The 22,446-nt window shown below is 36.3% G+C and overlaps 2 protein-coding genes and 1 long non-coding RNA gene across 4 annotated transcripts; 1 reads left to right on the forward strand and 2 right to left on the reverse strand.

Annotated features, from left to right (window-relative positions):
- Positions 1 to 2,955: 2,955 nt before the first annotated feature.
- Positions 2,956 to 8,729, forward strand: cmtm8b (CKLF-like MARVEL transmembrane domain containing 8b). Its single transcript, XM_048153340.1, has 4 exons — positions 2,956 to 3,482; positions 7,372 to 7,545; positions 7,646 to 7,765; positions 8,000 to 8,729. The coding sequence occupies exons 1-4, from the start codon at positions 3,327 to 3,329 to the stop codon at positions 8,084 to 8,086; spliced, it is 537 nt and encodes a 178-aa protein (XP_048009297.1). The 5' UTR covers positions 2,956 to 3,326; the 3' UTR covers positions 8,087 to 8,729.
- Positions 8,730 to 12,537: 3,808 nt separating this feature from the next.
- Positions 12,538 to 21,280, reverse strand: LOC125243710 (zymogen granule membrane protein 16-like). Its single transcript, XM_048153521.1, has 4 exons — positions 21,141 to 21,280; positions 20,836 to 20,926; positions 13,706 to 13,853; positions 12,538 to 13,475 (listed from the first exon to the last, which is right to left on the reverse strand). The coding sequence occupies exons 2-4, from the start codon at positions 20,888 to 20,890 to the stop codon at positions 13,151 to 13,153; spliced, it is 528 nt and encodes a 175-aa protein (XP_048009478.1). The 5' UTR covers positions 20,891 to 20,926; positions 21,141 to 21,280; the 3' UTR covers positions 12,538 to 13,150.
- LOC125243711 lies at positions 16,874 to 20,797 on the reverse strand. Of its 2 annotated transcripts, none has more exons than XR_007179092.1 (4): positions 19,742 to 20,797; positions 19,196 to 19,271; positions 18,631 to 18,954; positions 16,874 to 18,211 (listed from the first exon to the last, which is right to left on the reverse strand). It is a non-coding gene; the product is annotated as an uncharacterized LOC125243711 (long non-coding RNA). The 2 variants fall into 2 exon arrangements; XR_007179093.1 differs by having other exon boundaries at positions 18,631 to 18,854; positions 19,742 to 19,984.
- Positions 21,281 to 22,446: the final 1,166 nt, after the last annotated feature.

Consider the following 22,446-nt stretch of genomic DNA (forward strand, 5'->3'; position numbering starts at 1 on the left):
AATGATCTTTACAGTACTGTATGCGCACATCCTGACTTTGCCATTAGCTACAATTAAAGTACAAAGCAAAAGTATGTGACATTGAACTTTCAACCTTGCTACTCTCATGGAGTCTGTCTCAGAATAAAGAACATGAGACAAACACATACTATAGACCTAGACTCTCAAATTAAGACAGATGACAGTTAAATCTTCAAATGTTAGGTTGTCTGCCTGTGACAGAGTTTTTTTGTAAATGTATTGTAATATAATCAAAATTTAAACAGTAACATTTTATGTTACACATTTAGGTGTCCATGTTACAGTGTAAATGTACATTTAAGTATCGAGTAATAATAATTAACTACACTGTAAAAAGTACTTTCAAGATTTGTTATCACAACATTTTTCTTTTTTCAAATCAACTTAGATAATTAATGTAGTTCAGATAACATAATATTTTTTGAGTTTTTGTTGATTAAATCAATCACCTTCATTGTATTAACTCAAATTTTTAATTTCAATGAACTCAAAATTTTAAGGCAACCAGGTAACTTACCTTTTTAAGTTAAACCAACAATTCCTTTATACAGTGTATGCACTTACTATTAGGTTAGGATTAGGGTGTAGTTTTGGTTAGTTGCATGTAATTATGTTCAATTTATAGTAATTACAAGTAACAAGGACACAAATAAAGTGGGTAACACATCATTGTCATTGTTACATATGTTACATGTAGTTACTACAATAACTATAAATTATGCAGAATTGCAACTAACCCTAAACCAAACCAAACCCTAATCTTAACCCTATAGTAAGTATGGATAAGTAATGTTTATTATATAATCTGTGTGGTCTATTTATTTCATTACATTTACAGTAACTATACTTTAATTTCTGTTAAACTATTGAAAAAACTCATGCGTCTTAAACATGGCTGCCACTGAAGCATTACCCCAGCCTGAGTCTCACAGCACGTCTCCTCCTAAGATGACTTAATTACATTCCGTGGAACCATGCATTTATCGAAAGCATAACCTTTACAACTGACTACATGGCAACCGCTGTGAACAACAATTAATAAATAGAGGTTACTGAGATGAACAGGCCACATGCAGGGTGCTGAGCAATGGACATCTTATTTTGCTATAATTTTCCACCAGGAATGGCAAGCTTTTTTCAAGAATTAAAACTAGAGTTTGATTAAAATATTATATATATATTAAATAAAACTGGATTTTAAGCTTACTGGTTAGCACATTTAGCAGTGAATTAACTAGATTATGGATTGATCAACTAATTTTATTTCTAATCAAATATTGAATTTTAAAAAAATATATAATAATAATAATTTAATAAATTACATTTGATTATCTTATTTCTTTTCTAGGATTGTAATATTTGCTCATTTCTGTATGGAGTATTAACAATAGCTGTATTCTGAGTCTCAAATAAAATATTTTAATTCAATAGCTCCCATTCACTGATATTGCCTGTAACAGACTGTATTAGTCGGGTACAGCAACACAGCTGGGCAAGATGCTTTCATGGCATTTTCAGGTTTGTTTAGTCATAAATAAAAAATCAGATCAACAAAGTGAAAGCAAACCTTTGATGTAGAGAGCTGGCAGAAAGGATGAGGTCTACCAGCCATCAAATAATAGCTTTATGGTGACTGTGTTATTTACATTATAACAAAAAATATGATTTAAATTTAATGTACCATAGCGATGTCATGTAATGACTAACAGAATGTTGCTCTTTAGATTAAATAATATTTTACTATTCTAGTAATAAGACAAAATATTGTGTGAAATCAAGATATTACAAATAAAACAATTAATAGTAGGCACACTATAGTTACTTTTGTTTTAAAATTAATGAACATTTAGTTAGTAGCAAAATACTGGACTGGCCATAGAGACTTTAATACAGTTAATTGAAATACAGTTAAATGAAGCTCTCAGTTTCACAGTTTGACAAGCAACTTCTTTGGATTTGCTGCCCTCTTGTGGCATTCTACTGGAATTATTATTGGAAATGAAAAAAATGTAATGCAGGTAGGCTAATTTATGTTGCATTTACTAATAAAAAAGTTCTGCTGTCTCAGTTGCCTTCATATTTCAAATCTATAAGCACAGGTGAGCATACAATGATTGTGATGTTAAATGCACCTGATCTAGAAGTCTAGCTTCTGGTGTTGGGTTCTCTTCCACCAATCTCTGTTGAAAAAAACAGCATATGCTGGTTAAGGTAAGGTTTTGAAGCTGGTATGCTAGTGTGAGCTGGTTTATGCTGGTCCATGCTGGTCCTATAAGCATAAATCAGCTCAAACCAGCATACCAGCTTCAAAACCTACATTACCAGCATGCTGTTTTCTTCAACAGGGATAGCAAAATTAGTAATTCTACCTATGCCAAAACGTAGCCTATCTCTTTAATATTAATTAGGTCATGACAGTGATACTTACAGATGACAAATGACTTGCTTGTGAATATTAATTTTGCCACGCTTTATCGTTGCTCTGTAACTCAACAATAATATAGGATATATTATTGCTGTGAGGAACAATTCAAACAGGCATTTGTAAGCACATATTGCTGTTTATTGCAGGCCTTTGTGCCAATTCATTTCGTTGTTGATTCAGCTCATAGAAATGGCTATAGTGTAATTTAGGCCTATATTAATATGCTGCCTACAACAATGCTCGATTCGCGAATAATAAATCACTATTTTAAGTCGGTTAAAAATTGCTCGAATCGTTTGCGTTTGGAATAGCCTGTTATTCGGTAGCCTACAAATATGCCTATCCATTAGAACACTAAGAGCAAAAGGACGCTGGTTTAAGTGAATATTTACCAATACATATTCTAAATAAATAAATGTAACAATAAATAAATAAATAAACCAAACCTTCAAGTCTACCATATAGTTTGCCGATGAAAAAAGGTACCTGAATTCGCAGCTTGTGAACGACTGCATATAGGCTAACCAAAGCGAAAGAAAGCACTAGAATAACCTTCAACAAATCAACTCAGTCCCCTGTTTTCGCTTCATTAAGAGAGACTGTCTTATTTTACATGAGTTATAGTCTTGTCCAAGAGACCTGAGGTTAGTAAAGTGTTATTGGCTCGAGAACCGGTCGAAAACGCTTCTGTCCGTTTAATGAGCTAATCATTGAGATTGATTTTTAAACCGGTTCAGCAGATTAAAGATCCGACTCAAAAGAACGATTCTTTCACGAATGGACTAAACCTTCACCATAGTAGGGTATATGTTTCCTTTCCTTTAGGAGTAGGGATTATTTCGTTGCTCATTCGGGAAGGTTTTTTTTTAATTCCTTTAGAATGGAGGTCGACTCCGAGTCCGGCTTCGACAGCAGCGGTACTGCCAGAACCAGTAAAAGCTCGAATATAGAGAGTTTAGGCTTGTCACACTCAAAGTTGGCTTATGATGGGAACTTTATTCGTTCTGCGTGTGGCATGTTTATGGCTGGAGAAATCGTAAGTATGCCGTGAATGTGCTACCTCAATAGTTCAATATTAAATCTAAAATTAATTAGATAGTTTTAAGTCACGTGATGAAACAAACATAGCCTATTACAGAACTATGAATAAGAATGAAAGAAATCTAGATTAGTAGGCTAACTATCTAGAAGAATTTTGTTTCCACTTTCCATTTCCCAGCGGACCATCGCTGCATCTTTTGATATTGTAAAAGTGAAACTGATTGAAATCTTCTTTTATTTCAGTTAAACAGCAGGCTATTAATCACTTGTGAAGAAAAAGTAGCCTTAAAATACTTTTAAAAAGAGCACTTATTTCAGAAATAATATAGGCTACTTTAAAATAATAGCTACATTTAAATGCAAACTCTAGGCTAATTAAATGAAAATGTACTATATTAAATTTATAGTGCAGTTTATATTAAATGCATGCAATTATCCGAACTTAAGAGAGCTTAAGACATTATGTCTTATAGCTATCTTTATATGTAATTAGATTATAGCTCCCATTCACTGATTTTGCCTGTAACAGCCTGTATTAGTCGGGTACAGCAACACAGTTGGGCAAGATGCTTTCATGGCATTTTCAGGTTTGTTTAGTCATAAATAAAAAATCAGATCAACAAAGTGAGAGCAAACCTTTGATGTAGAGAACTGGCAGAAAGGATTAGGTCTACCAGCCATCAAATAATAGGTTCATCAAGTACTTTATACACTATTGCCAAAAGTATTGGGACACTCCTCCAAATCATTGAATTCAGGTGTTCCAATCACTTCCATGGCCACAGGTGTATAAAATCAAGCACCTAGGCATGTAGACTGCTTCTACAAACATTTGTGAAAGAATGGGTGACTCTCAGGAGCTCAGTGAATTCAAGCGTGGTACAGTGATAGGTTGCCACCTGTGCAATAAGTGCATTCGTGAAATTTCCTCACTACTAAATATTCCACGGTCAACTGTTGGTATCATAACAAAGTGGAAGCAATTAGAAACAACAGCAACTCAGCCACGAAGTGGTAGGCCACGTACAATCACAGAGCGGGGTCAGCGCATGCTGAGGCAGATGACAGTCGAGAAGAGAGAACGAGCAAGAGGGAGATTTGAAAAAGAAAAAAAAAAAAACTGCAGAATGAGAGATGGGACACAATACAAAACAGCTCAAAAGAATATCACTGAAATGAATGTTTATGACTAGGCAAGTGCTTTAGGACCCGGTTTATATTAGGAAAGCTTTCCAGCACTGGAGAGAGCTAAGTGGGAATGCCTGAAAACTGCTTTGATCCCACTTATCATTTGAGTAACACTGGGTTTTGATTGTCTGGAGCTGCTGTGCTGTTTGCGACTAACAACGTACACTTTGTATTTACTCGTGTGTACTATATGTTCATTTTTTGTGCTTCCTTGTTGTTTGTTCATCAACTGCACTTTATTTTTCGGGAAGCATTATTTTGTTGCGCATTAGCTGTGATAAACAGACATCCACTCGCATTGCGTGTGTGACAGCGGCCAGATAGTGAGAGTTGTGCAGGTAAACCACTGCGCACTGACGGCCGCTATAGAATGAGGTGCTTAGAGTCATTGGTAGTGCATTCGTCGCGTATGCCAGCAGCGATCGGGCCAGGGTTCGAGACTGACTCGGAGAAGGGTGGTTAGAATTGGAGTGTGAGTTTTGGAGGCGGAGCAATGAAGAGAGGGGTGGGTTTGTTTAGGTTGATTTCAAGTATCAACAATGTCCAACAGTGTAGTTCAAATACCTTTAATGCTTCAGCATACCAAGATATTTTGGACAATTTCATGCTCCCAAGTTTGTGGGAACAGTTTGGGGATGGCCCCTTGCTGTTCCAACATGACATGACTGTTCCAACATCCACAAAGCAAGGTCCATAAAGACATGGATGAGTGAATTTGGTGTGGAGGAACTTGACTGGCCTGCACAGAGTCCTGACCTCAACCCGATAGAACACCTTTGGGATGAATTAGAGCGGAGACTGTGAGCCAGACCTTCTCGTCCAACATCACTGCTTGACTTCACAAATGCGCTTCAAGAAGAATGGTCAAAAATTCCCATAAACACACTCCTAAACCTTGTGGAAAGCCTTCCCAGAAGAGTTGAGGCTGTTATAGCTGCAAAGGGTGGGCCAACTCCATATTAAACCCTACGGATTAAGAATGGGATGTCATTACAGTTCATGTGCACATAAAGGCAGGCGTCCCAAAACTTTTGCCAATATAGTGTGTGCTTTAGTATGTTAGGCAATACATCAAAATAAGTGTACTTCTTCAAAGCATTACAGGTCCCACTTTATATTAAGTGGCCTTAACTACTATGTACTTACATCAAAAAATAAGTACAATGTACTTATTGGGTTCATATTGAATTGCAAAACACTTTTGCTGCTATTGAGGAGGATACGGGTAAGGTTAGGGACAGGTTTGGTGGTATGTGTAGGTTTAAGGGTAGGGGTAAGGTGTAAGGGATGGGTCAACAGTGTAATTATAAATGTAATTACAGAAATTAATTACAGATGTAATTACATGCAGGTATTTTTAAAATATAAGTACAATGTAGAAACATGTATGTACACAATAAGTGCATTGTATCAAAATGATTAATTTAAATGTAAGTACATAGTAGTTAAGGCCATTTAATATAAAGTGGGACCTTATAAAGTATACTTTAAGTATACTTAAAGGGATAGTTCACCCAAAAATGAAAATTCTGTCATCATTTACTCCCCCTCAAGTTGTTCCAAACCTGTAAAAAAAAAAAAGTTTTTGTTCTGCTGTACACAAAGAAAGATATTTGGAAGAATGTTTGTAACCAAGCAAATCTCGCCATTGACTGTCATAGTATTTCTTTTTTTTCTTCTATGGAAGTCATAGGTGGGTGAAATCTGCTTGGTTACAAACATTCTTCCAAATATCTTTCTTTGTGTTCAGCAGAACAAAGAAATGTATACAGATTTGGAACAACTTGAGGTTGAGTAAATATGACAGAATTTTCATTTTTGGGTGAACGATCCCTTTAAGTGTGTTAAGAAATGTGTGTTAAGTAATGAAAGCTTACTCTCTTTAGGTACACTTCAGTCGCCTTTTATGTAATTAAAATGATATTTTTAGCAAGTGCAGTTTTTAAATGTACTTTTAGGATTTGAAGTATACCAAGAAGTGTACATTCAATACAATTAAGCAAACATATTTTTTCACAAGGGATGGCTTGCAACCATACATGTAGTGAATAGGAAAAACAAACATTTTGTTGGTTATAAAGATGCTTACTCACTACGGAAAGAGAGGAAGAGGACCAACCAAAACATTTGGGAAACAAACTCTTCCTTTCGGCTTGTATTGTTCTTCTTCCTTCCACCATGCTCTGAGTCAAATTCAAGCATTCCCTTTCCTGCCGTTATCTACAGCCAGCTCTGTCTTCTAAACCCAAAATAATTTTTCCTGTAAAATCAAGCACACAGTGAAAAATTCTTTGGCTGTATATAACAGGAAGGGAGGGTGGGAAGTCTCTATAACATGGTGTTAAAAAGGAGTGGTAGAAAGGCCCTGTTCTGCTGCTTAGAGAACATAATTGTCATTGTTATAATTATATATTTTTGTTCAAAATGTGTTTTTATAGCTCTTTTTCAGATGAGATTGGTGATTATCTGTATTTAATCTTAAGCATTTGGCAGACTTTTATCCATGCATTAAAGTTATACATTTATCAGTTCATCAGATTCGAACCCTCAATGTTGGCTTAAAAATGGTATCATGTTTGATACCGTTATCTGCTTTATTATAGCTGGTTTTAGATCACTTTCATTGTGTTTCACTTTATCAAAAGAACAGTGCTGTTTCAGTCGAATGAGTGTCTGTGTTCCATCTTCAATCTCAGGTGTTTGGGCTTCTGGTGTGGACTTTGATTGGTGGGACGGAGTACCTCCATGTTCCTGCACTGGGGTGGGTAATGTTTGTGTCAGTCTTTTGCTGGGTGCTTACTGTCATTCTCTTCCTCTTATACCTGACCATGGCCCACACCAGGATTCCCCAGATCCCATGGACAATTCTGGTGAGTAAATTAGAATAAATAATATTTGAACTTATCTAAATGAAACGACACAATTTAATGTAAAAAAGAGTCTCTCTCTCTCTCTTTTCTTAATTCACAGGGAATATGTTTTAATGGCAGCGCCTCTGTATTGTACCTGACAGCAGCTGTGATCAGTGCCGTATCTTTGAATGTGGCCATTAGGGGGCGCTACTACTTCATCAGCTGGGTTGCATCAACGGTATGACAAGCAACTTCTCTGATTCATTTAGCAAAACTCTTGTTTCAGTGTCTCCCATACAGCAATGTCTTTCCATCCACAACTGATTATTTTCATGGACTGAAATCATTTGTTGACATTAACTAAACAGACATTACTGTACTGAGTTTTGTGTCATAATTAAATGAATTACTTGTAGTAGTATATTATTTAATGATTTGAATCATAAATTACTTTGTTCTTTTTCCTTTTCAGATATTTGCCTCACTGGCTGTGGTGTGTTATGCAGGAAATACAGTTGTGAATTACAAATCCTGGAGATCAAAATGTGAAGATACATAAGCAGATACATTTTTTAATTATTCCTGAGGTATTATTTATGCAAGTTTAAAGAATCACAAAACAAGACAATTTTGCTGTGGTTATATATAGCATTGTTCTCATAAGTAAAACTTTAAATGTTATGTAAAACTGTACTCAAATGTCCTCTATATTTCTCATTTGAGTTATTCTTTAGAAGTTAATTATTGAGAATCCATATAAAATAGCTCCCACCCCCCACACACACACACACACACACACACACACACACACACACACACACACACACACACACACACACACACACAAATTAGCATTAAACAAAGAAAATGAGGTCTGCCTATGACACTACAAATTACTCTAATGAGTCAGTTCTTTTTAGTAAATTAATCACAACTAATCAGTGTAGTTACTGATTGGTTGTTCATATGACAATGTGTAGTTAAAGATGCATGTGTCTTTTTTTTTGTTTGTTTGTTTAGCATTGCTGTTTATTATTAAGGCCAATTATTGGATTGCATTTATGTTTCTTCTAAAAAGACTGAAGCCAAGTCCCTTTAAGACAAGTCATTTCACTCGGCGGCCATCTTTGAAACGCCTCTCAGGCATTCAAGTGCAGCTCCTATCTCTTTGAATGATGAAACATCAAATTCTCCAAAGCTGTTTGCCAAGCTTTCGATTAAATTTCATATTTGAAATCACCAATGAAATCTGACACCAACTGTCTCATAAATTTTGTTTCTAAATGCTCGAATTTCATGGCAAAAAAACTATTTTTCAGGCTGGATCAAGCTAATGCGCATGCGCAGACCTAAATGCGCCTCTTGTGTCTCATTTCGGAGTCGCGCAAGCTTTGGCCGCTGCAGTGACGCGATGACTTTACCAATTGGCGATTGGCTCTTATTTAGAAAGCGGGACTTATTCTGCCATATTGCGCGTTGCAATATCTCCCATTCAAAACAATACTAGTGATGCATCTTGTGTTATTCTCTAGTTCTTTGACTGAAGTCACAAAAAAGTCTGTAAACACACCTTTTGCAAGAACTGCTTTGGCAATGTAACTGTTAAAAAATCAATATTTATTTAATATTCCATTTAATAAGTAACATTTCATTTCATTTTTTTCAACCAAACCAACTTTAACCCACAATTCTGTAATGTACCTTAAGGCACTGTCATATAATTGTTATTGTGTATATATCTAAAAGCTTTTCTGTATTAAATATGTTTGATTTCATAAATTTTTTTCTTCCTGAAAAAAATTCACATGATTTAGGTTCTTTAAAGTATGTGGGTTTTTCCTAAACATCATGAACGCCTATTACATGCTTTAAGTATATATATTGTAATCTATTTATTGAAAGTAGCAAGCAGAGTTTGGCATAAATTATTTTGATTTAAGTAAAAGGATGTCAAACAGTCATTCAAACTGTTTTGTTGCAATTGATCATTCAGTTTAATAGTTTAACAAATATTTGTTGTTGTATGTTTTTTAAGTTTGTGTTGAAGAAACACCTCAGGTTACGTATATGTAACCCGGTTCCCTTAGAGGGGAACAAGACGCTGCGTCATGGCGTTGACGCTATGGGAACGCTTGCACATGTACAAGCGTAACCTGGGAAGTGGCAACTCAACACAGCATCTCATTCTCCTCTCAGGAAACTGGGTTACATACGTAACCTGACATGTTCCCTACCAACTGGTTTTTGACACTGCGTAATGGTGTTGACGCTTATGGGAACTTGAATACTAGCTCTGCCATGCCCTGGGAAGAACCTTCCCACAAAGCTGTAAGCACAAAAATCAGTAAGTCCTTCATCACTTGAAATAAGCTGCTGTAAGCAGTAAGCAGAAACCATTGTTGAGCGTCGACTCGGACTTGGCTCAACCCTGAAGGGCTTATCTGCATCTAAACTGGCATGAGTGATGGACATAAATCTTCAAAGCACGGAACAAAGAACAAAACAGATCTGCTTGGCCATCGCAAACTGCCCATGAAAAAAGGCGTTCATTGCGAGAGACCTGTGACGGCAACATGCCCCAAGTGCCAGGCTTCTACTGAGGAATCCTGGCACCTTCCAAAGCCGAAGTGCACGAAGCCCACAGCGTGTGGGTTTTACGACTCTTGAAGGATGAGTCTGAGGATGGAAACTTCTGCTCTTGAGCCTGAACTGAAGAGGTCTCATGTGCAATAGACCTAAAGGAATAGCGTTGGCTGCTGCTGTCATGAGACCTGGTAGCCTTTGAATTTGCAGAACTGAAAGCTGTTGGCCTAACTTGACATCCTTTGCTTAATTTTTTTTTACAGTGTTTAATGTAATGAAACCATTGGTTGATGCATGATTATTTGCTTTATAAGTTTTGTGATTGGTGGATGATATTGTACTTAATTTTTTCATTGGTTCTTTGTAAGTTTGAATTTTGTCTCTGTTTGCATTTAAAGGAACCTACACACACCTGTAACCTTTTAGTCCTGATGAAGGCCTGTGTGCCAAAATGCATTGGCAAAATAAAATATTGATCTTTTAGCTCCATCTTTTGTTTATTTTGACCCCTTGACGTCGCAAGTGTTGCTGGTATCGTCTATAAATAGCTTTGTTTTTATTCCATGCACCTTGTTGATCGTGTGAAGTTGCACCAGATTAACTACACAATACAACCTAAATGTGACATAAATACACAGAGATAACAAGGAAACTAAATGAACAACAGCGAATGTAATCCAATCAGAAACCATAGAAACTAACTAGCAAACAGAACTCAGTAAAAACAACACAGGTAACAGACTATAAATTAAACCAAAACAGAACAAGACCATTACATCTACACATTAAAGTACATATCTCAAATTTTTACATGAACTTTTGAACAAATTTTATTAGGACCAAAATAGTTTGGTGTGGAGGAAATGATGGCACATCTGTGGGGCAGTTTTCACACAATACATTGAATAGGTTGTTTGCACATGACGTCATTGCTGCATGCAAAATGCGGCTGGAGGGCAAAAAGTGATTTTTCTATATAGAAATCCTATCACAAACTCAAAATTCATGTTTTGCATTGTTTATGGTTGTTCAAATCGATCAAACCGAGAAACCTAAATGAGCTTTTATCGTTTAGGTAACTTCTATAATTTATTAACTTTAGCGTTTTGCGTTTTGCATCTGCTGATACTGAAATGAATATGGATACCTGCTTACCTTTTTTGTTTTTCACTTCACATTCTTCATGGTATTGTTTGCAGGGAAAAGAAGATATTTTATCCCATTGCATGATCATTTTATGTTTTCACTTCAGTTTTGTAGTAATTCAGTCCAATAATGTTGATCCGGTTACCGTGAAAACAGTGTCACGCGCTGCTGCTTCAGCCATCATATGGTAGAAAATGTCCAAATAAAAAAATGCATTAAACAAGCAGACAGAAGTCAATCAATTTCTTTGTTGGAAGGATGTAAATGTAACTGTAGTTCTAATGTTTTCTTTGTAAATATTCACCTTCCCATATGACCACGGAGGAGAATCGGAGGGGCATTCAGCGGACAGACACCCGTTTTCACAGTCTATGACAGACACCGACACACTGTATTTTTTTATTTTTTTTATTTCAACAAATGACAACAAAAATCAAAACTATAGAAGCTTGTGAACAGTTTTGAAGTGGCTGCGTGCAAGTTACTCAGTCACAAGCCAAGTGAGAGTCATACTGGCAAATGTAATGTTAATTAAACCAAACAAAATACAACATTTTCAAAAACACTCAGCTAGTGATTATTTTATTGAGTGATAGGCAGTGGGTTCAATCAGTGACATTATTAGATTAGCTATACGCCGTCTCCCCGCCACCTCCTCAACCTGCTTCCCTTAGTCTGTTTTTACACATAGAAAAGGCGAAAATTGTATTACACCATCCAGTTTTTCCCCTGAACGATGATGTCAGCTCCTGTTCCAATTCTCGATTCAGCATAAATGACCTACAATGGCGACATTTTTCACAATCATGAGAGAAAATCAAAATACTGCCCTAAAGTCACTAGCAGAAAGGCAACGCGATATAAATAAACCAGACCCGAACATGGCGTGATGGCAGCTTCACATTCTCTATACCTACCTCCTCGATGGCAGTCAAGTTTATCAGTTCAGTACAAAAATCGCTCCTCTTCATAAGGCTCACGTCCAAAATATGTTGTGATTTTCTGTTTATACCTTTCTAAACCAGCACAGTATGGACTTTCCCCATCTCTTCCATTCTAATTTTCACTGCTTGCCCTCCACATTAATTTTGCACATCACCAGAACCATGTGATTGCAAACAACCTATTGATTTATGTTTAGTTCATACCTGGTTTAGATTATCATAGTATTAAATATTGTGAATTTGTAAAGTTTGATTGAAAGTCTGGGCCAAGGGTAAACAATAAAATCTATACAATAGCAGACATATGAAAGTAGCAAAAATAAATGATAAAGGCATGTTAAACATTTTAATAAGTGAGTTTATTGTGATCTTCATATGAAAAAAAAAAAAGTATATCGGTTGTTTTAATAAGTTTAATAGTTAGTAAAATCAAGTCTAATAGTTAGTTTTAAAATCATCCATATCCAGGATATGTATACATTCAGTACAGAGTTTATCCAAATCATTCTCACTGCAGTTTTGGGTCACAGTGTTTTTTAGGGTGACACCCAGCATTTCAGAATGCCCTTCTTTTTACCTCTATATTTTAACTTTCATAGTGATGTCATAAAAAAAAAAAAAAAAAAAAAAAAAAAAAAAAAAGTTAATTTAGGTTAATATTGGTTAAAAATATTGTATCATCTCATAAATGTTATATAGTCTAACACAAAAAGTTTTTTTTTTACTAAAATCATTGAGAGCCTTTAGGAATTGTTGTGTTAAAGAAGCCCATAAGGCATGATTAGGAATTAAATAAGTTTACACCAGTCTCCTTATAGTGTTGAATTAAGTAATTGGTAAATTAATTTTACTCAGAAAGTTCCAAAATTTCATCATCAAGAGCTCAGAAAAAAAGTAGGCTACTTGTTAACTGGCATTTTCCTCACATAAATTGTGAAATATTTCAGTCTTTATGATGCAGTCGAATTGTTGTCAAACACAGCCCAGTGAGCCCCAATGGAGGTCAGGGCAAATCCATTGTGTCGACCGCTGAGGAAACGTAGTTCACTTCCATCATGGGTTGGGTAGAAGTTAAATGAAAGTCCAGTTGGCTGCCCCACTTTGAAAGAGCGCCCCTTATTAGTGACAAACATAAGCTCAGAGATGTAGCCTGAGTAATACTTTCCAGAGACTTGAACAAAATATTCGTCGTCGAAGAGTGTCATCTCCCTTTGATTGCCATAACTGTTCGTGCCAACCAGTGTTGTCCAGTTACCGTTATATTGCAACTGGAGCCTATTAAACAGATACGGTATGTGCCATTATTGTTAAAACAATTCACAGCAAAATACCATATAACTAACATAACAACAGAATGTTGAAAATGCTATATGAAGTTGATAATTTGTTGCAAATGGATTTACGTGCAGGCAACCAGTCCAATAATTCTGACAGATCAGGTTCTTTTGCAATTGTTAAAATGTTGCCTAATGTGTAACTATCTAGCAGTGCTTGGCAAAACTTACCCATTGATGTTGTTGTTGTTGCTGTAGTATCCATAGTAGGGATATTCATATAATCTGACTCCAGTGATGCGACCCTCGCGTGCAGTGGAAAATTCAGTTCCACTGCCTTCCCCCGCAGCAGGGGAGTACGAGTAATAATTAGGTACAGCTGAAAAGGTAATTAACAGCTATTAGTCTCTAACTAAAAATGTGTTGGTACTTTACAATTAGGTTTATTTGTTAACATTACTTAATGTATTAACTAACATGAACTAAACATGAGGAATAGCCTACATTTGTACTGTATTTGTTAATCTTTGTTAACGTTAGTTAATAAAAATGCAGCTGTTCATAGTTTGGTCATGTTAGTTAAGTGTGAGGCTAAGAAGCAGATTTGTGGACGCGATCGCAGCACTGTCAAAGAAAATAAGCGAAATGAAGGAGCTGAATTCAAACCGACTGACGGAGAACGGCGGAGAGTGCCGAGCGAATACGGAAGAAAGTGAAAGTCACATGGCAGGTAGCCTAGGCTACATGCACGTAGAGTGCATAGAAGTCGTTGATGCAATCGTTTCAATGTGAGATAACGACGCGGGTTAGATGCACGAACACTTTCTGTATGAGGATGACGCGTGCTGAAAGTTAAAATGCTGTGAGTAAAGCGCAAGACGGGAAACGCATCAGCTGTCGGTCATCATGCAGGGACACTGATGGTATAAAAATATATCTCTGTAATTATAAGAATGACTGATTGTCACTTGAATCCGCGATATTTGATCACTATAATGTAGCCTAGCCTACAATACGAAGGAGAACAGTATGTTATGCTATTATTATTTAAGTGCATGATGCACAATTTTTGTGTATTTAATGCAACAAAATGGAATATCTCACATGTTTGCTTAAATAGTTCATGTAAAATGTGCTTGAATCAGGAAAGAAATTAAGCTAAATATGTAAATTAACAAACAGACAATTGCCTATGTGGTAAAGTTTATTTAAATTGTATTTGTTCACATTTGTTTACATTTCATCAGAAGTAATGACGTAGCTATCCTTAAAGGTCAGTGTGTAAATTTTAGCGGCATCTAGTGGTGAGGTTGCGAATTGTAACCTACAGGCCTGTACACACCGGGACGAATATCGCACGCGTTTATCGCCAGCGTTTTTCGAGACCTTTTTTGTGTTCATACCCAAGCGATTTTCACTATGCGCAGAGTGAACGTGCAAATTCACTCCCTGCCAGTGTGTGGCACTTGTGCTTAACGGTAGCGCAAATAAACATATTTATGATATTAAGTTAAAGAAGATAAAAATGCAGATATGAAATGGCATATATATGACATATGAGAGATGGTAGTCAGAAACGGTACTGCAAATAAACATATTTATGAAAAAGACATTCTCAACTATATTTCTTGAATGTAAAAAAAAAAAAAAAAAAAAAAAAACACAGTACAAATACAGAAATAATACACATCTATTGCTGTGGCCAAGAAGTAGCAGAGCACCTATAGCGTGCATCTCAGTCAGCTCCCTAGTTCAGTAGTCAGGGCACTGATCAGGGAGTCGGCCACATTCATTTACACGGTATACTGATACACGACCTAGGAAGCTAGGGAGCTGATTGAGACGCAGGGATAGTTTGTAGGGGTCTTCCTAGTCTACTTACTTTCTCTTCATCGTCTTGGAATCAGTGTGTGCTTGGCAAGACCGTTTGTGCTTGAGCGCCACCAAGTCGTGTTTTACTGTAACTTCAGCATCTCCAGGCACTTGAACAAAAGCACCACTCTCATTGGTCGGCCAGTTTTTAACGCGGCGCGTCAAACCAAAACAAACAAACAAAAAAAAACAGAGGCGGTTTTTTTTAAAAATGACGCTTTTACGCCTGCCGTTTTTCGTGTTGGTGTGCACACTCACATTGGCGCCCTTTGTTTAGTCACGAGGCATTAAACGTCAGTGATAAACGCGCGCGATATTCATCCTGGTGTGTACAGGCCTTATGGCTCAGCACCGTGCTCAGCCCTCCCTTTCGGAGAAACTACGATGGCGCTGACACAAAGACAAAAATGTCGTTGTCTGAGACAGCTGAGTAAGGAGTCAAGTCAAGTTTTCCTCTTACTTTTATCAAAGAACGGTCTCTGCTTCTAATAAACCAGACCTCCTCCTACTACTACTACTACTACTACTTCTTATTCTTATTCGTGCGTATTCAACGTAGTGACGATGCAAGCTGTCTCTAAAATCACCAACGAACATAGTGACGAAATGCGTTTTGTAGAGCAGTTTATTAATTTAGGGTTGACATCCCAGATAGCAAACTGACTCCGCAACGGATCCGCCCCGGCGGTATCACAAGCTCCGGAACGGATCCGCAAAACGGGTCCGGAACGGAGTCCACTTGCACAGCGCAGCGGATCCGGAACAGATAAGGATTGCGGATCCAGTTCAGATCCGGAAGAGACCCGCCCCGTGTCCGCCGATAAAGTAGTTCATCCGCCGCGGATCCGATCTGGACCCGTTCATGAAGCAGCTGATCCGCCGCGGATCCGATCTGGACCCGTTTATGAAGCAGCTGATCCGCCGCGGATCCGATCTGGACCCGTTTATGTGGTTCATTTGGTCTAGATACCTTTCAGATCACTCTCGAAATAGTATTCTGGCCAAAACTGGCTACACAGAAATATTTAAAATCTAATGGACCAACATCAGACAGACTGGATTGCTCTATAAAAGCTTGAATATTTAATGTTTACCTTTATTAATATTAATAAAACATGATGAAATCATTCAAAACTTTAGCCAGTTACAATAAAACTATAAAAATAGTTTGTAAATATATTTAGAGTATGTAATTACTATTACTATTTTTATAGTTTTATTATTTATGTACATTAATAGGTATTGAATAGAATTACAGAAAATGAAATGCAACCATAAATTGTACCAAAAACATTTTTTATTTAATGAAAAATAACACTTAAGAGTAAATATTCGAGCAACATTTTTGTTATTAATGTTGTAAACAGTTGTACTGCTTCATTTTTTTGTAGAAACTGGATTTTTTTTAAGATTCTTTGAATAGAAATTAAAACAATTAAAACATTTATTTAAAAATAAACTTGAACATTCTTTATTTTATTGTAACTGTTGCGATTTTAAATGAACACTTCAAAACACTGAAGTTAACATTGGCTACGTTTACATGCACCCAAATAATCCATTTGTAATCGGATTGACGGCTCAATCGGATTGAAAAACGTTCATGTAAACACCTTAATCGATCTGAATGAAATTTCGATCGGATTGGAAGGGGTGGTTTATTCCTTTTCTAATCCGATCAAACAGCAAAAAATAACCATGTAAACATTGAATCCGACTACTTTCTCAATAGTATTCAGAAGCCTCTGGGGCACAACAGTGCAATGCTGACACGCATTTAAAGTTAACGTTCACGTCTTTAGTTGTAAAGATGTATGTCAACAGGCAGTGGCGTATGTATCACTTCGTCACAATATTCTTCCATTTTAAGACAAGACGGGGAGCCAGTGGATATCACACAAGAAGCAACGTCCAAACTTTGCGCAAGAGTTATGCTGATGAAAAAGTCTCAAACTCGGTCAGTATTCACCACAAAAAGTAAAAAGTGACTGAGCTGTCTGAGGCTGCTTTAACAAAGCATATTCTCAGAGACAAATTTCAACATAAAATGCTGATAACGGTAGCCTATGTAACTGTCTAAATTTATTCCATTATTTCACTTGTGGCCGTACATATAAGCTAGTGAAACAAATGAGAATAATAGTATTTCGTGTTAAACAGGTGGTTTGTTTTTTAAAGTCAGTGCTTGAAGTAAAGCTGCGCTTAATTTTCATTGACATTCTTAATAACTTTAATTATAGGCCTATAATTCATTGTATCAGACCTAAAAAAAGTTTAAATCATTTTCAAAGATAGCTAATAGCCTAATCTTATAAGTTATATTATTCTCAGAGCACGCCAGTTATGCGGCGATGCGCTATGAAATTGTGGGGCAAATTTATTATAATATTAATTTAATAATAAAAGAAAGAAGCCTAACCTAATAGTAATAATAATAGACTAGAAGTATGTAACAGGCCTACATTAATTGGAAATACCAAATCCTCTTAATATTGCCAAGATTTGCTGCATTTGACAATATCTCTGACTCTGTTGACGCAACCTGGGTTACCGCAAGTGTGATTGATATGACATCAAAGTTTTAATCGGAATGTATATAAAACAAATATAAATGGATATTTGAATCAGATTACAATGTTTATAGTACATGTAAACAGATCTGCAATCAGATTCAATTAATTCAGATTGACGAAAATCGGTGCATGTAAACGTAGCCAATGATACTCTGAAACTCTACTGTTGGGTGCTCACAGTGGGACGGTTCCTGGAGCTTCCCCTATCAGCTGCCAGGCTGAACCATCGTATTGTGTTTTGTAATGTCTTCATCAGTGGCGGTACGTGATACATGGTTCTTTCTCACAGCACCTGTAATACACAAGCAGATTTATTTAAAAAATTAATTCACATTGAAGCTACCAGTTTTTTTTTTTTTTTTTTTAAAAAGGATACACATAACCACTGCTTTAAAAACAAAAGTGTACTATCTGACATTTATAGGTACACTATGTAACTTTTGGTGCTCTAGCGGTTAATAAACAGAACTACATGCATCTTGCGGAAGAACATTATAGCCGGAGCTATTTCTCTCTGTTTATGTCTATGACGAGTCACACAGATACTGTGCTACTCCACAGTGCTGCCGACCAGAACCAGTCTGAAATAGTCCCAGTGTGAACTCACTCGTTACATACATTTTGAACAACAACAAAAAAAGTTATGTGTTGGCAAAAAAAATAAATGTACTTAAATTTTTTAGCCAGGCAAAACTTATTACATTTACTTACACAGGAGGAACTTCTTGGACTCCATGTGGTTGAATGCGGGAAAGGATGTTCCTTGTGACACATTTTGTGTCATGGCGCCCAACAGTTGCACGGGATAAAATAGAAAATGTAACAAAAATCTTGTCAATTTCTTATAGTTGAAGGGTTAGTTCACCCAAAAATGAAAATAATGTCATTTATTACTTACCCTCATGTCGTTCTACACCCGTGATGCCTTCGTTCATCTTCAGAACACAAATTAAGATATTTTGATTGAATCTCATGGCTCGGTGAGGCCTACATAGGGAGCAATGACATTTCCTCTCTATGATATGAAATAATGATCTGAAACAACATTACATGAGGTGGAGAATTGTCAAATGTAAACAAAAATAGACTCAAACTAGTATACTACAACTAAAGTTTACTGATACAAGTGGGTTTTTAAACTTTAACCCATCAATTATAGGTATAAATCTTTTAAAACGGCACATTTATTACATGTTAAAAGCTGTAGTTGTGGACCATTATCAGTATTTGACAAAAGAACTAGCTAAATCAAGTTTAAAACAGTTTTTAATCTTACTTTCCTCAGATGAAAGATGAAATAGAAAGAAGAAATACTCCAAAAACACACTGGCGGCACTTGAATGAGCTGTAAGCTGCAACAGAACACACACACACACACACAGTAACTTATTAATTATGAATTAATATATGAAATAATGATCTGAAACAACTTTACATATATTCTCCACCTCATGTAAACAAAAAAATAGACTCAAACAACTAGAAGTTCAGTGAAAAGAACAGGTAACGTTAGGCCTAACATTAGCTTATCTCGCTTGCTATTTTACTGGAAAGGAGTGAAAATTTGCGTTTAGGATTGGACTTAAACCCGGACAGCTTATTAAATCACCCCACCTCCCAGAAATATAAAGAAATTCTGTCCAAATAGCGTTGTACTCAAAAGGTTATTAGCCAAATTATTTTTTTACTCAAATCTAAGTAACGCTAATGACACTAAGAGCTAACTTGGCCACAGTCATTTTTAAAAACATCAAACAAAGCAATGAACGGTAATGTTACTGGATACAGCTGAACAAATAAAGCATATTTTAACTTTTCTTACCGTGTTTAGTCTTCACCGACCTGCCGGCTCCAGCTTTTCCACGGTGAGGAGAAGGATTCAGTGACGACGACAGTTGAAAAAAGGCGCGTCCGGTCAGTGAATCCGCCCAGCATCTGTAACGAGTCCGCGAGTTGACAGTGCGCTGTGCGGAGGCGGGGCATATCCTGTGCGCGTTGCCGAATTGAATCTGAGCGTACAGCGGAGCTGGCGACTTGAAGGCGGATCCGCCCCGGAGTCTGTTGCTATCTGGGATGGAGGGAGGACCTGCGGTGTATGAGATAGAAATGGCTCGTTCTAAGGTAACGGTTCATTATGCAAGCTCTTTATACACCACTCAAAACATAGCCTAGTTATATGGGCCTATATTATATTGCATTTCTGTCAATCTACTTGTTAAGTCGCGATGTAAGGAACGCCGTTTCTGGGTCCAAGCCTCGACTCCTTTCATTTGAGAATGGTATCTTCACGGCCGTTTATGAGCGCCATTTATTCATATTAAACATTTAACATTTTAAAGTTAAACATTTAAAATACTTAGAGTCTACATAACAGTCTCCGTGCTCACAGCGTCACAGACATTAATATTTTAACTATTTATTATTGTTGTTTTCTTGTGGTATGAGATAAAGCGTTTGGACCCAGAAACGCTGCAGCGTGACATCAGACTTAACAACCGAATAGATCCTCCTAAATTTTATGCATTGCACCTTTTAAGTTTGTTTTTTTGTTTTGTTTTTTTTTTCATTTGAGGTTATCAACCTAATTGAATCTACTTAAGCCTAACTGAAATTACTGTCTAACCTGCCAAACTGCTAAATACAATTTTTTCCCTGTTAACTAATGTAGTTAATGTTAATAAATGAACCTTATTGTAAAGTGTTACCAATGTGTTTCTCATTGATCACTAAAGCCCTTTTTTGGTTCTAATTGGAACCTTTATTTTGACTGTTTTAGTTATACAAGTTTCGACCTGGCAATTTATTTTATTCTACTTTTAAAAGTGCTTCTAATGCCTAATTCTAACACTTGATGCACATTTAATTAGACAATATTGATTTATTTATTTAACTTCTGACTTAGTTAATGATACTCACGCATGGTCATGCTCATGGCACAAAGGCAAGAGAATACCACAAAATAATGCAGCATTTTGGAATGCTTTGCTGTTCACTGCACTCTGAGAATCTAGATCAAACCAAACACAAGCGTTGAGTTATTAAACTGTGAATACTTCAAGAATGTTTTTGCAAGATGCAGATGACAATAGTTTAAGACAAAAAATTACAATTAATGAATTTTATATATATATATATATATAAACATATCTTTTTACTGTATCCACAAATAAATAAATAAAAATATTTTAAATATTTTTTAATATGTTAATTGATGCCGTTACCTGTAGTTAAGCCCGAGTGTGTGTTCCTTGAGGAAGACAGCTAACCAAACCTTCATTTATACTCTCTTGTTGGTCCAGCCTCTTCTTTTTCATACTTTTTGTTTTGAGATTTTTGCTTCATGAGTGTTTCTGGAAGGAAAATATTTTAAGAAGGAATTTCTTTTTTGTTTATCATTAGTCACCTGACACATTTCTGGAACATGTTTATTATTTTAAGAAATTTATGACGTCAGATAATTATCTTATTATCATAAGTTTTATGGAATATAAAAAGATTTTTGATGCCATGCAGTAAAGTGTTAGTTTTCTTAACAGTTTTTGAACAACTAGTCATCACAAAACAATACAGGCCATTTATATCTCAGAAAAGAACAATTTATACAGTATATTATATAGGTTGTAAAACACAGTCGGAGCCCTCCCCCCAGACAGCACGCCAAATATGCATACAGTGGTGGTCAGAATTATTGGCACCCTTGGTTAATATATGATGAAAGATGACTGTATAAATAAATCTGCATGGTTTATCCTTTTGATCTTTAATTCATAAAATTAGCAAAAATCTAACCTTTCATTGAAGGAAAAGAATTGAAAGTGGGGGGGAAATCATGAAATAATTGTTTTTCTCCAAAACATGTTGGCCACAATTATTGGCACCCTTTTATTCAATACTTTTTGCAACCTCCTTTTCCCAAGATAACAGCTCTGAGTCTTCTTCTATAATGCCTGATGAGTTTGGAGAACACCTGACAAGAGATCAGAGACCATTCCTTCATGCAGAATCTCTCCAGATCCTTCAGATTTCCAGCTCCATGTTGGTGCTTCTTCTCTTCAGTTCACTCCACTCATTTTCTTTAGGGTTCAGGTCAGGGGACTGGGATGGTCATGGCAGAAGCTTCATTTTGTGCTCAGAGACACATTTTTGTGTTGGTTTTGATGTTTGTTTTGGATCATTGTCCTGATGGAAGATCCAACCACGGCCCATTATTGGATATATAGCAGAAGCGGTCAGGTTTTGAATTTTTATCTGTTGGTATTTGATAGAATCCATGATACCATGTATCTGAACAAGATGTCCAGGACCTCCAGCAGAAAAATAGGCCCACAACATTAAAAATACAGTGTTATATTTAACTGTGGGTATGGGCAAGGGTAACTTTGGTTTGAAAAGCGTGGGGAACACACACCTTCTAGGGGGGTCTGGGGGCATGCTCCCCTGGAAGGAAATTTTCTACATTTTAAAGATAAATTCATTAATCTGGTGAACTTTGAGAGTTCAAAATAAAAAGCTCCAACCCATGTTCAG

This window comes from Megalobrama amblycephala, linkage group LG13, assembly GCF_018812025.1.
Source record: "Megalobrama amblycephala isolate DHTTF-2021 linkage group LG13, ASM1881202v1, whole genome shotgun sequence".
NCBI lineage: Eukaryota > Metazoa > Chordata > Actinopteri > Cypriniformes > Xenocyprididae > Megalobrama > Megalobrama amblycephala.